The 15,708-nt window shown below is 44.9% G+C and overlaps 1 protein-coding gene across 3 annotated transcripts in view; it reads left to right on the plus strand.

Moving 5' to 3' along the window:
- Window positions 1–268: 268 nt before the first annotated feature.
- CCDC60 (coiled-coil domain containing 60) overlaps window positions 269–15,708 on the plus strand; it is a 214,776-nt gene continuing 199,336 nt past the window's right edge. For 2 of the 3 annotated variants that reach the window (XM_056537216.1, XM_056537217.1), the window contains exon 1: window positions 4,820–5,221. In XM_056537216.1, coding sequence (XP_056393191.1) covers window positions 4,835–5,221 — 387 coding nt within the window. In that variant the 5' untranslated portion in view covers window positions 4,820–4,834. Of the gene's footprint in view, window positions 337–4,819; window positions 5,222–15,708 lie in introns of those variants that run through there. The other variant, XM_056537218.1, reaches the window with a different exon arrangement.

The following is a 15,708-nucleotide window of genomic DNA, read 5'->3' on the forward strand; positions in this document are numbered from 1 at the left end:
GCAACTTGATACACTATGATTAAAAGTGTGCATAGTCTTTGAAGGCTGTCATGCTTGTATGGCGTGTGACAAGGTCAGTGAGTGCAGTGTTATGCTCACAATGTACACATCGGGGGAGATTTATCAAAACCTGTGCAAAGGAAAAGTTTCCCAGTTGCCCATATCAACCAATCAGATTGCTTCTTTCATTTTGCAGAGGCCTTGTTAAAAATGAAAGAAGCAAGCTGATTGGTTGCTATGGGCAACTGGACAACTTTTCCTTTGCACAGGTTTTGATAAATCTCGCCATTACTTCCAGTAGGGACACTGAGGTGGTGTTGTCACTGGGGCCAAGGGGTAAGTACAGTTTTTTTTTTTACCCCAGTCCAAGGCTGTATATCTTACCACAGACTTTCAACTAAAATCCGGAAACTGCATTTTAGTCTCACCCTGCAGTGAAAGTACAGCAGGAGCAATGTAACTAAACACTGTGTATAAATCCAATTAGGATCCTATAACTTGTATTACTGGTGTAGTATGAATGTATGTAACACACACTTACTAATTTAACAATTAGAACTTTGTGCTACTCATTGGCCTAGGGTGGAAACATGACTACTAATAGGTGAATAAGTGATCTACCTGCCCGGTTATTAGTTATGGGAGTGTCTTTGAAAACCAGGGGTAGTCACCCTGCTATTCACATAAATGGTGCCGCCTTGCTTTTAATTAACAAGTACTACCTTTTTTTTTTTCTTGCACCAAATTCTACCTAAGTCAACTCCCCAATGACTTATCATGCACCAGTTAACAGCCCAGATTTTTTTTAAACATTTTTTTTAATGTATTGGAAAAGCAGAAATCTAAAATCTTCACAATCAGATAAGCAAAGTAGCTTTTTGTGTATCCGCCTTAATTATATGGTGAAAGTGCCATGCGCCAATTGTAGAACATGAAAACCTGTGCAGTGGATATGTGGCGCAGTAACCCATAACCTCAGGAAGTAAAAGAAGCAATCTGATTGGTTGCTATGGGCAAATGCACCACTCTTCCTTTGCACAGCGATTGGAGTCATAACTTCTGACCTGTCACTATGATATGTAAAAAGTTGCGTCAAAGTTAAATGAGCATTCTCATTAAAACTAATTTTTGCTATTGCACTCCTTATGGTAAAAAAAAAAAAAAATCTTTCTAATGTACTTTGTTAAAAAAAAAGTTTTCTATGTTTTGTGTTTAAAAAAGCTGCCACTAGGTGTGGGAGACACCTAGTGGCAGCTTTTCCAGAGCACATTTCCCCCCATCTTTTGCACAGACTTTGGACTCCTGCTGGCCTGCAACAAGTCCAAAATCAGGAAATGCTGAGGGGTGTGTGTGCAGCCTTATCCAATCATAGCTCATCTCACACACTGGGCTGTGTGTAGTAGAGTGAGGGAAGAAGTTCTCCCCTGTATGGCTTCAGATGATGTCACACCTGCTGGATAATGCCCCTTCCCAATCTGTGAATCTGACTGAGACTGGGCAGATAATTCAGAGCAATATCAAGGTAGGGAACTAACAAATCATATTAAAATAAAAAAAGGCAGGTTTATCATGATGGGGGCAGCAAACTGGGAGGATTATAACATTTTACAAAATAATGACAGGTACTCTTTAAAGGGTAGCTCCCACCATCCCTTTTTTCCCCTCTTACTATATAAAAAATGCAGTTTTGTCTGCCTGGTAGTGTGCTCACTACCAGGCAGACTTCCCCAGCAGGCGTGACGGCACTGATGCCTGCTGGGGCTGACTTCCGCCCTTAGTTACATAGTTACATAGTTAGTACGGTCGAAAAAAAGACATATGTCCATCAAGTTCAACCAGGGAATTAAGGGGTAGGGGTGTGGCGCGATATTGGGGAAGGGATGGGATTTTATATTTATTTCTTCATAAGCATTAATGTTATTTTGTTCCATGAATGTATCTAATCCTGTTTTAAAGCTGTTAATTGTTCCTGCTGTGACCAGTTCCTGAGGTAGACCGTTCCATAAATTCACAGTCCTCACGGTAAAGAAAGCGTGTCGCCCCTTGAGACTAAACTTTTTCTTCTCCAGACGGAGGGAGTGCCCCCTCGTCCTTTGGGGGGGGTTTAACCTGGAACAGTTTTTCTCCATATTTTTTGTTCATCTACACAGGGTGCCTCCAGCTGTTTCCCCACTACAACTCCCAGCTTGCCCTGACATCTATTGGCTGTCAGGGCATGCTGGGAGTTGTAGAGGGGAAAAACTGGAGGCACCCTGTGTTAAAAACAATACATGGCCGCGGCGCAACCCGAACACCGCTACCCCTCCCCTGAACCCCGTTACCCCTCCCCTGAACCCTCCCTTAACCCCCCAGACATACCAGGACAGCGCAGCGACAGGCAGGACAGCAGCGACGGGATACAGGGAGGCGGGGCCGGCGTGCAAGGCCAGGGAGCAGGGGAGCCAATGCGCGCTTCTTCTGTTCTTAGCGCTTGCTCCCGCCTGTTTGATTGACAGATGGGAGCGAGCACCGCAGTGAGTGAATTCCCGACTCATTGCCAGGATTCTATGAGTCGAAATTCAGTAGTGACGTCACTGCCGAATGCATTCGGCCACTAGGAGGGCGACCCCTAGTGGCCGAACTTAAAAGTGATTTTAAACTGTGTTTTAAAATCACTTTTTTTAATTAAAGTATATTAGAGATATGTTGTAGTACTTAAGCACTACAACATATCATTTTTTTTATTTCATGACACTGCCCGTTTAAGTTCACTTTCAGTTTAATTCTTTGTATATAATATCCCTGCAACTCATCCATTTCAAGCCACATCCAGCAGACTAGATATATGTAAATCATAGTATAAAGTGTCCACATGTGAAAAGCTAGAGGACCTAGATGACGTAGTTACATGAATATATGACGTACATTCATATGATCAAGATTGATATGCAGTCCTATATAAGAACATCACTCCCTGGCAGCCTCCTTCAACATCCAGTCCCATGTAAGAAAAACACTCCCTTTCCTTCAGCATTCTCCAAAATACAGTCCTATGTAAGAACATAATTCTCCTTGTTGGCCTTAAAGGGGTATTCCAGGCCAAAACTTTTTTTTATATATCAACTGGCTCCGGAAAGTTAAACAGATTTGTAAATTATTTATATTAAAAAATCTTAATTCTTCCAATAGTTATTAGCTTCTGAAGTTGAGTTGTTGTTTTCTGTCTAACTGCTCTCTGATGACTCACGTCCCGGGAGCTGTGGAGTTCTTATGGGGATATTCTCCCATCATGCACAGCTCCCGGGACGTGACATCATCATTGAGCAGTTAGACAGAAAACTTCAGAAGCTAATAACTATTGGAAGGATTAAGATTTTTTAATAGAAGTAATTTACAAATCTGTTTAACTTTCTGGAGACAGTTGATATATATAAAAAAAAAGGTTTTGCCTGGAATACCCCTTTAACATCCTGGCCCATGAAAGAAATTCCTTCCCTCTGTCAGCCACCTCCATCACACACTTCCATTAGGAGCGCCCTTCCCTATCCTCTTCCTCTAACCTGCAGTCCCATATAAAGAAGGTCATTCCCCTTGTCAGTCTCCTCCACAGTCCCATATAAAGAAGGTCATTCCCCTTGTCAGTCTCCTCCACAGTCCCATACAAGAACATCACTCCCTGGGAGCCTTTATCAATTCCAGCCTCATGTAAGAATATCATTCCTTTAGCTTCTTTCAACATACAGTCCCATGTAAGACAATCCACCCACCTCTGTAAGCCCCCCTCCAACATACAGTTCCACATAAGAACTATCACTCCCCTGTCTGTCCCAAGTAAGGACTATCACTCCACTATCCGTTCCACCAACATACAGTCCCATGTAAGAACTATCACTCCACTATCCGTTCCACCAACATACAGTCCCATGTAAGAACTATCACTCCACTATCCGTTCCACCAACATACAGTCCCATGTAAGAACTATCACTCCCCTATCCGTTTCACCAACATACAGTCCCACGTAAAATAAGAAGCAATACTCCCTTTCCTTTAGCATCCTCCCAAATACAGTCCTATAAATAACATTACTCCCCTCCAACATACAGTCCCGTGTAAATATAATTACTCCCTTCCAGCATACAGTCCCATGTAAATATCATTACTCCCCTCCAGCATACAGTCCTACGTAAATAACATTACTCCCCTCCAACATACAGTCCCGTGTAAATATCATTACTCCCTTCCAGCATACAGTCCCATGTAAATATCATTACTCCCCTCCAGCATACAGTCCTACGTAAATAACATTACTCCCCTCCAACATACAGTCCCGTGTAAATATCATTACTCCCTTCCAGCATACAGTCCCATGTAAATATCATTACTCCCCTCCAGCATACAGTCCTACGTAAATAACATTACTCCCCTCCAGCATACAGTCCCATGTAAATAACATTACTCCCCTCCAGCATACAGTCCCATGTAAATAACATTACTCCCTTCCAGCATACAGTCCCGTGTAAATATCATTACTCCCCTCCAGCATCCAGTCTCATGTAAATATTATTACTCCCTTCCAGCATACAGTCCCATGTAAATAACATTACTCCCCTCCAGCATACAGTCCCATGTAAATAACATTACTCCACTCCAGCATACAGTCCCATGTAAATAACATTACTCCACTCCAGCATACAGTCCCATGTAAATAACATTACTCCCCTCCAGGAGCACACACGCGCTGCCTCTTCCTGTTGAGCGCAGTATAATACTAGCCTCCATGACGCCACGCCCCCTTTGCGAAACCCCGCCCCTTACTGTGACCTCATACCTGCCGGGAGCCACCTCCTGTCCGTAATGAGCGTCTCTGTAACCAAGGTAACCACGCTGCCCGGGGACACTGAGAAGCGCAGGACTCGCTGCACCTCCGGACTATTAGTGTGTGATACAGCGGGGGACATGCCGGGCAGCCAGAGTGACCCCAGGAGCTATCTGCTCCTCAGACCCCTACCGACCCCCAGCCAGAAGGGGCTGAAGGTCCAGGCCAGGAGCTCGTCACATTACAGCAGCTGGGGGCAGCACAGCCGGGAGGACGTATTCAGGGAGCACTACTATCGCAGGCAGAGGCAGCTGGCCCAACAGGGCTACAGCGCCCCCAACTACAAGCCCTATGAGGACCTGGGGCACCCCCTGTACCTAGAGGCCAAGAAGCTCATCCTGCACTCCCTGGGACAGGACCAACAGGTAGGATGGGCCACCAAGGGTGTCTATAACACTTTTATAAAGGGTGGGCTAACAGGTGGGATGGGCCACCAAGGGTGTCTATAACACGTATAAAGGGGGGGCTCACAGGTAGGATGGGTCCCCAAGGGTGTCTATAACACTTTTATAAAGGGTGGGCTAACAGGTGGGATGGGCCACCAAGGGTGTCTATAACACTTTTATAATGGGTGGGCTCACAGGTGGGATGGGCCACCAAGGGTGTCTATAACACTTTTATATAGGGTGGGCTAACAGGTAGAATGGGCCATCAGGGGTGTCTATAACACTTTTATAGAGGGTGGGCTCACAGGTGGGATGGGCCACCAAGGGTGTCTATAACACGTATAAAGGGGGGGGGGGGGGGCTCACAGGTAGGATGGGTCCCCAAGGGTGTCTATAACACTTTTATAAAGGGTGGGCTAACAGGTGGGATGGGCCACCAAGGGTGTCTATAACACTTTTATATAGGGTGGGCTAACAGGTAGAATGGGCCATCAGGGGTGTCTATAACACTTTTATATAGGGTGGGCTCACAGGTGGGATGGGCCACCAAGGGTGTCTATAACACTTTTATATAGGGTGGGCTAACAGGTAGAATGGGCCATCAGGGGTGTCTATAACACTTTTATAGAGGGTGGGCTCACAGGTGGGATGGGCCACCAAGGGTGTCTATAACACTTTTATATAGGGTGGGCTAACAGGTAGAATGGGCCATCAGGGGTGTCTATAACACTTTTATATAGGGTGGGCTCACAGGTGGGATGGGCCACCAAGGGTGTCTATAACACTTTTATATAGGGTGGGCTAACAGGTAGAATGGGCCATCAGGGGTGTCTATAACACTTTTATAAAGGGTGGGCTCACAGGTAGGATGGGTCCCCAATGGTGTCTATAACACTTTTATAAAGGGTGGGCTAACAGATAGGATGGGTCCCCAATGGTGTCTATAACACTTTTATAAAGGGTGGACTCACAGGTAGGATGGGCCATCAGGGGTGTCTATAACACTTTTATAAAGGGTGGGCTCACAGGATGGGCCACCAAGGGTATCTATAACACTTTTATAAAGGGTGGGCTAACAGGTGGGATGGGCCACCAAGGGTGTCTATAACACTTTTATAAAGGGTGGGCTAACAGGTGGGATGGGTCCTCAAGGGTGTCTATTAGAGATGAGCGAACTTACAGTAAATTCGATTTGTCACAAACTTCTCGGCTCGGCAGTTGATGACTTATCCTGCGTAAATTAGTTCAGCCTTCAGGTGCTCTGGTGGGCTGGAGACTCTTTCCTAGGACTGTATCCACCTTTTCCAGCCCACCAGAGCACCTGAAAGCTGAACTAATTTATGCAGGAAAAGTCATCAACTGCAGAGCCGAGAAGTTTGTGACGAATCAAATTTACTGTAAGTTCGCTCAACTCTAGTGTCTATAACACTTTTATAAAGGGTGGGCTCACAGGTAGGATGGGCCACCAAGGGTGTCTATAACACTTATAAAGGGTGGGCTCACAGGTAGGATGGGCAACCAAGGGTGTCTTTAACACTTTTATAAAGGGTGGGCTCACAGGTGGGATGGGCCACCAAGGGTGTCTATAACACTTTTATATAGGGTGGACTCACAGGTAGGATGGGCCACCAAGGGTGTCTATAACACTTTTATAAAGGGTGGGCTCACAGGTAGGATGGGCCACCAAGGGTGTCTATAACACTTATAAAGGGTGGGCTCACAGGTAGGATGGGCAACCAAGGGTGTCTATAACACTTTTATAAAGGGTGGGCTCACCGGTAGGATGGGCCACCAAGGGTGTCTATAACACTTTTATAAAGGGTGGGCTCACAGGATGGGCCACCAAGGGTGTCTATAACACTTTTATAAAGGGTGGGCTCACAGGATGGGCAACCAAGGGTGTCTATAACACTTTTATAAAGGGTGGGCTCACCGGTAGGATGGGCCACCAAGGGTGTCTATAACACTTTTATAAAGGGTGGGCTCACAGGATGGGCCACCAAGGGTGTCTATAACACTTTTATAAAGGGTGGGCTCACAGGATGGGCCACCAAGGGTGTCTATAACACTTTTATAAAGGGTGGGCTCACAGGATGGGCCACCAAGGGTGTCTATAACACTTTTATAAAGGGTGGGCTCACAGGTAGGATGGGCCACCAAGGGTGTCTATAACACTTTTATAAAGGGTGGGCTCACAGGTGGGATGGGCCACCAAGGGTGTCTATAACACTTTTATAAAGGGTGGGCTCACAGGTAGGAGGGGCCACCAAGGGTGTCTATAACACTTTTATAAAGGGTGGGCTCACAGGTAGGATGGGTCACCAAGGGTGTCTATAACACTTATAAAGGGTGGGCTCACAGGTAGGATGGGAAAACAAGGGTGTCTATAACACTTTTATAGAGGGTGGGCTCACAGGTAGGATGGGCCACCAAGGGTGTCTATAACACTTTTATAAAGGGTGGACTCACAGGTAGGTAGCAGAAACGCAGATTTTTTTCATATAGAATTTACATACAAATAAATCTACAGCATTTACAGTAGAAATGAAGTGGACGAAATGTAAGGAGTGCAAAAATTCTGTACAAAATCCGTACAGACCTGCGATGTGATATATGGATTTGAATTGGGAGATTTATTATTCGGATTAACAATGACTGTAGTTCAGCACTCAGCACAATAGACATTGTTATAAACCACTTTGATTTTAAATTTGGTGCCAGAATAGCTTTCCAATGGCCTGATCTTTCCGCTCACCGCAGAGCTTCCTGCTCTCTCTCCAGTGTGACACCGAGCACCTTAGAATCCCATTAGGCTGGATCTCTTGTGGGAGATGGTAAGGTTCATCTCTTAATACACACTGTATTGTTTCCAACCAGGGGACCTCCAGCTGTTGTAAAACTTCCACTTCCAGCCTTCCAGTACTTATCAGCTGCTGGATGCTCCAGAGGAAGTTGAGTTGTTCTTTTTTGCCTGGCAGCACAGTGCTCTCTGCTGACACCTCTGTCCATGTCAGGAACTGTCCATAACAGGAGCACATTCCCATAGTCCCAATAGAATCATTTATTCCACACTATCTTTATCCACACTGTGTGTCAGTAGACGCATAGCAGTTGCGCCTTTTCCGTCCACTGTCAGAGCTTCTTTTCTGTGGTGCTCTATCCAATAAGGCAATCGTACAGTACTCGTATAGAGAACAAAATATGGCACTCACCACGTAGAAGAAATATTTTTCATTTATTTGTCTGCATAAGTCCAAGATACAGATGTCTGCCATCTGCATCTTTGATTTTATGCTGTATGTGAAACAAATGGGAAATATTTCTGCTACGTGGTGAGTGCCATCTTTTTTTCTCTATACAAGTACTGCAAATAGCAATAGCTCTCCTACTTCAGACTGTTCCTGACATGGACAGAGGTGTCAGCAGAGAGCACTGTCATCAGACTAAAAAGAACTACACAACTTCCACTGTAGTATACAGTAGCTGATAACTACTGGAAGGATTAAGATTTTAAAATAAGTATTTTACAAATCTGTTTAAAGGCGATCTGCTGTACACGTTTTTTTTTTATAATCCCCTGTGCCCGGGCTGCAAAAAGTAAAAACAAACTTTAACTCACCTTCCGACGTTCCCCCTGTTGTGCCGTTATCGGTGTCTTAGTCCTCCGGTGATGGGCTCCTTCCTGGGGACGGTGACTCATACTGCACTCAGCGTATCGCCGGCCGCAGGGATGTCCCACCTTGGCCAGTGATAGGCTGAGCGCTGAGCGTCGTGTAAGGAGCCTGGGCCCTGCCTTCTCCCTGCTGCCCAGGCTTCTTACATGACAGTGCGCTCAGCCTATCACTGGCTAAGGTGGGACATCGCTGCGGCCGGCGATACGCCGAGTCACCATCCCCAGGAAGCAGGAAGAAGCCCATCACTGGAGGACCAAGACACTGATAACGGCGCAACAGAGGAACGTTGGAAGGTGAGTTAAAGTTTGTTTTGTTACTTTTTGCAGCCCGGGCACAGGGGATTATAAAAAATGTGTACCACAGATCTCCTTTAACTTTCTGGAACCAGTTGAGAATAGTATATTCCTCCAGAGTACCCCTTTAACAAACAGAATAGGAATAATAATAATTTATATCTAATTTTCTAACCCACTCCTGTCCTCAGTTATGTGGTGGTTATAAACATACGTTCTCTCATTGGGATCCTAAACCAATAAGGATCCCATAGTTCTCTCATTGGGATCCTAAACCAATTTTGTGCCCATAAGGATTGCCTGATGCCCTCTCATGGTTATTTAGTGGTCTGGTTGGATGGTAACCCATTTGTTTCCATTCTCCTCCCTATAAGTGGTGGCCGCCATGTCCATCATACTAAGAGGTTATGTTAATGGTGGAATTGTAGACGTTAGCTGCTGCTGCTGACTACTGTCTTATTTTTATGGCCACCCTTAGGGATGATACAAATACTGTTTAGCTTGAGCTACACAACAATTGCCCTTGGCACAGAGCTAGTAAACTGGGACCTTGGTGTACATTGTGTGTAATAGTGTACAGGTATTCTCTGCAGCCATGTACATGTGTTGGCGACCAAACATTAAAATATACTACAGTAACTGGGGAGTTATTTTTTGGTAGTTAGTACAAAGTACAATAAAAGGATATAACTAAGGGGCATAAAGTAAATCCACCATCCATGCAATATCCACAGACACACAACTATGGGTTGCAATCCTGGTGTAACGCTCTGCGCTCCGGCCGCAAGCTCCGGCGGTGAGCACAGTTTCCCTCTGTCCCCGTCTGCTGGTCAGGCTGGGATTCGCATCGCGGGATGCACCGGCATGCGAATCCCAGCCCGTCACTCACCTCGCTCTGTGTCTCAGCTCTGGTGCGCGCGTACCCGTTTCCTAGGGTGCACGCACTGGAGCTCTGAAATTTAAAGGGCCAGTGCACCCATAATTAGTGTTTGCACCTGACACCACATTATAAGTCCCTGTACCGCCCACACTTCCCGGACGGATCTTCAGTGCCCATAGCCTGAGATTAAGTGACTCTTATAGCCTGTTAGCCTTACCCATGCTTCCAGACCATCCGCTATGTTATTAGATCTGCACCTTTGCTGCCTGCCTTGACCTTCTGCTAGGTTTGACTACACTACTGCCCTATCCTTCGGTATCTCACCTTTCCCAGCTACCTGTGTAGTCGAGCCGTGTCGGGGGTAGCGACCTGGGTGTCGCCTGCCACAGCAAGCCCATCCTGCCTTACGGTGGGCTCTGGTGAAGACCAGCGGCACCTTAGATTCCACTCCCCGATATGGTCAGAGTAATCAGCCACACAGGGCAGAGGATCCACATCCAGCTCCGTTACACCTGGCACTGTCATGAGATGTCGCCTTTACCAGATGTCAGTTGTGAACTTGTCTATTACTGTAAAGTGGAGATATCTAGGAGAAACGGCTTAGCCCCAAAGTGGTACACAGGTAATGGGCCCTATTCCTTAGTCCAATGCTTGTGGTCAAGTGTTTACATCTATATATATAAAACTCAATGTGTGTGTGTGTGTGTGTGTGTGTATGTTCCACAAAAACGTCCAAACAGCTAAAGATATTAACATGAAACTTGGCACACATGTTACTTATATGTCATCAACAAACATAGGATATGTGATTTAACTGCATAACTTCCAAACGGCTGGAGATATTTTGATAATACTTGGTCACATGTTACTTATATGTCCACTTAAAATATAGGATAGTTATTTTAACCCTTAACTACCCCCATTTGCGAGGGTCGGGGTTTTTGTTTAAAGTCCCATGAAAATCAATGGGAAATGTATGTTCTCACATAACTTCTGTACGGCTGGAGATATTTCAATACCTGGTACACATATTACGGGTCGGAATATAAGGTCGGGATAGGAGGTCGAGTTAGGAGGACGGGATAGGAGGTCGAGATAGGCAGTCGGTATAGGAGGTCAGGATATGAGGACGGGATAGGAGGTCGAGATAGGAGGACGGGATAGGAGGACGGGATAGGATGGGATAAGAGGTTGGGATAGGACAGGATAGGAGGTCGAGATAGGAGGTCGGGATAGGAGGTCGGGATAGGAGGTCGGGATAGGAGGTCGAGATAGGAGGACGGGATAGGAGGACGGGATAGGAGGTCGATATAGAAGGTTGAGTTTGGAGGTCGGGATATGAGGACAGGATAGGAGGATGAGATAGGAGGATGAGATAGGAGGACGGGATAGGAGGTCGGGATATGAGGACGGGATAGGAGGTCGAGATAGGAGGAGGGGATAGGAGGTCGGGATGGGAGGTCGAGATAGGAGGACGGGATAGGAGGTCGAGATAGGAGGATGGGATAAGAGGTTGGTATAGGAGGGTGGGATAGGAGGTCGAGTTAGGAGGTCAGGATATGAAGTGGAGATAGGAGGTGGAGATAGGAGGATGGGATAGGAGGTTGGGATAGGAGGACGGGATATGAGAACGGGATATGAGGACAGGATAGGAGGACGGGATAGGAGGTCGGGATAGGAGGTTGGGATAGGAGGATGGGATAGGAGGTCGAGAGAGGAGGACGGCATAGGAGGTTGGGACAGGAGGTCGAGATAGGAGGACGGGATAGGAGGACGGGATATGAGGACTGGATAGGAGGTCGGGATAGGAGGTCGAGGTATGAGGACGCGATATAGGGTTGGGATATGACAACAATATATGCGGATGGGATATGAAGTCAAAAGCTTCCTCCTCTGTTGATTTTCCTCCCCAAGAAGGCCGGGTACTCAGCTAGTACTCTATATAGGAGAGTATTATGAAGTTGATTTATGCCAGTCTTTGGTGTAAAAAATTCGTAAACTTTTGTGAAAACCCCATTTTGCTAAAAATTAGCAACTTTTTCTTTGTTGGGCGCAAAAATATGTGACTTTTGTTTTTAACCCCTTAATGACCACAGACGTAAATGTACATCCTAGTGTGGCGATACTTAGCGCACCACGACGTACATTTACATCCTGTGTATGCCCGCGTGCATCAGAGCGCTGTTCGCGTCATACTCGGCAGGCTAGCAGCCGGAGACCCGCCGGTAATGGCCAACATCCGCGATCGTGCAGATGTCCACCATTAACCCCTCAGATGCCGTGATCAGTACAGATCACGGCATCTGCGGCAATGCGCATGTTAAAATAGATTATCGGATCGCCCGCAGCACTGCCGCGGGGATCTGATCATCTGTAATGGCGGATGGAGGCCCCCTCACCTTCCTCCGTCGTTCTCGCGGCGTCTCCTGCTCTGGTCTGAAATCAAGCAGACCAGAGCAGAAGATCACCGATAATACTGATCAGTGCTATGCCCTATGCAATCAAATGATTGCTATAAAAAGTCCCCTATGGGGGCATAAAAAGTGTAAACAAAAGTTGAAAAATGTAAAAATAAAAAAAATAAAAGTGAAAAATCCCCTCCCCCAATAAAAATAAAAATTGTCAGTTTTTCCCATTTTACCCCCAAAAACCGTAAACATTTCTTTTATAAACATATTTGGTATCGCCACATGCGTAAATGTCCGAACTATCAAAATGTAATGTTAATGATCCCATACGTGGAACGGCATAAACGTAAAAAATAAAAATAAAAGTCCCAAAATGCTGCTTTTTAGTCACATTTTATTCCCCAAAAAATGTATAAAAAATTTTCTAAATGTTTTGTATATGCAAATGTGATATCGATAAAAGTACAGCAAAAAATTTGACACCGCAAAAAATTTGGCCTCATACCGCCCTATATAGGGAAAAATGTAAAAATTATAGGTGGTCAAAATAGGGCGATTTTAGATTACAGATTTTGTACAAAAAAAATATTAGATTTTTTTTAAGTGGTACAAAAATATTAAAGTATCTAGCCATGGGTATCATTTTAATCGTATTGACCGACAGAATAAAGAACACATGTCATTTTTACCGTAAAGTGTGAAAATGAAACCCCCCAAAGTGTGCAAAATTCTGGTTTTCATTTCAATTTCCTCCCTAAAAAAATGATTCTTTGGGTTTGCCATACATTTTTTGGTAAAATGAGAGGTTTTATTGGAAAGCACAATAGGTCAATCAAAAAACAATCCCTTATATGGGTCTGTAGATGGAAATATAAAGAAGTTATGGATTTTATAAGATGGTCAAAATGGGCTGTGTCCTTAAGGGGTTAAGCATATAAGATAAAATTCTAAAATATAAAATGCTAAAATAAAATTGACCTGGTCCTTAAGGTGAAAATGGGCTTGGTCCTTAAGGGGTTAAGCGTTGATAAATAATTCTGGGAGATGCTACCTTGTAGTGAAGATAACCAGGATGCCAGTTTCCATTCTGCCCATTAGAAGTGTGGGCAGCGATAGCCATAAGTGCCATTCCTGGTAATCAGAATGAGCAGCTGAAGGCCGCATTACTGGGGTGTCATCTTCCCATTGTGCACCGTCAGTACCGTCATGTCTCATCTGAATCATATGGTTCCTCAGATAAAAGTGTAAAAGTTGAGTGATTTTCATTTTGCCCCATTTGCCATTCTGCCTGACTGAAGTTTATTGGCTGGACTACGGATACTACATAAAGGCTAAATTGATGGTTATTTAAGATAGGACATAATGATATGTGAAATTGGTTAAACTGAATGTAATATAATCTTTTCACAGTGACATTTACCTTTAGGGTATAGCCGTTTACTGAAAGCTGCATATAAATGGCATCGAGCAACAAGGTATAGCAATTTGCTCTTTAAATTGCTCTTGAAACAATATATACATTTATATGTTCTGAGAATGTAGTTTACTTATGGCATTTGTTAGTTATTGTTGTAAGGTTTAATTCAAATGAATTGAATAAACTTTCAGCTGCTAAAATGTACAGAACAAAATCCTATTGTTAAAGAGGTTATCCAGCCTTTATGTGCTGATAGTCTAGTATGTGAACGGGGCAACTCTGCAGTAGTGCTGGGCGGTATACCGGTTCATACCGAATAGCGGGACCAAGGACGTACTCATACGTCCTTGGTCCTTAAGAGGTTAAAGGGGTACTCAGGTGGAAAACAATTTTTTTTTATTTTTTTCAAATCAACTGGTGCCAGAAAGTTAAACAGATTTGGAAATTGCTTCTATTTAAAAATCTTAATCTTTCCAGTACTTATCAGTTGTTTTATGCTCCACAGGAATTTCTTTTCATTTTGAATTAATTTTCTGTCTGACCACAGTGCTCTCTGCTGACAACTCTGGCCATTTCAGGAACTGTCCAGAGTAGGAACAAATCCTTATAGCAAACCTCTCCTGCGCTGGACAGTTTCTGATATGGACAGAGGTGTCAGTAGAGAGCACTGTGGTCAGCCAGAAAAAAAAATCAAAAAGAAAAGAACTTTCTGTGGAGCATACAGCAGCTCATAAGTACTGGAAGGGTTAAGATTTTTAAATAGAAGACATTTTCAAATCTGTTTAACTTTCTGGCACCAGTTGATATAAAAAAAGGTTTTCCACTGGAGGATCCCTTTAATACCTTCTTACCTGGCTTGAAGGGAATGGGCTCAGGCGGTGTGGCAGTATTATATCATGATCACTTCATGAGGGGTTAACCTCGCATCCAATGACCAATGTACAAGCAGTGTTACTGCACATCATGTATACTTTGGCTCCTTAATGCGGGTGTGGCTTTACACAGCAATTGCAGTATGGTATCACCCCATCATCTCAGCACGTTTCCTTCAAGCCAAGTCATAAGGTATTAACGGGGAACTCCACTGGCCAGCCTTCCGGCTGCATGTGGAACATTTAGTTCCAAATGCTGTACGTGCGCTGCTGGGGTAGGCCACGCCCCCTCATGATGTCAGGCCATGCCCCATCAATGCAAGTCTATGGGAGGGGATGGCATCCGTCACACCCCCTCCCATAGACTTGTGTTGAGGGGGCATGGCCTGACGGCACAAGGGGGCGTGGCCGACTCCCGCAGCCCTCACACAGCGTTCGGAACTAAATGTTCCGAACGCAGCTGGAAGGCTGGCCAGTGGAGTACCCTTTTAATTGAGACAACAGCAGGCCAGGCCGGCAGGGATAGAGAAAAGGTATTACTTTCCCTGCTCCCCGGTTAACCCTTTTAAGAGGTAATACACATGGGATGAAATAACTGCAGATTTTTCCTACAGATTTGTGCTGAACAAATGTGTAGAATACAGTAGAAGGTATATTACAATGGAATCGTGATAATTGCAGATTACAATGATTCCTATCTTTCCTCTGAATGTACGGTAGCTCCAGCGTTCCAGGTGATAAGCACCAGCAGCGTGCGTCAGCTGGCGTGGCTCCTAGCGCTGGGTGGAAGTGATACGAAAAGGAGCAACAGTATGCAGGCCAGGTACATGAAATGGGGAGGAGAAATTAAGTTTTTCTCCCCATTTCATATACAAAGCAATGAACATGACATGGAGAGGAATGGCAATATGAGGGGAATAGG

Source organism: Hyla sarda, chromosome 1 (assembly GCF_029499605.1).
Source record: "Hyla sarda isolate aHylSar1 chromosome 1, aHylSar1.hap1, whole genome shotgun sequence".
NCBI classification, from domain to species: Eukaryota; Metazoa; Chordata; class Amphibia; order Anura; family Hylidae; genus Hyla; species Hyla sarda.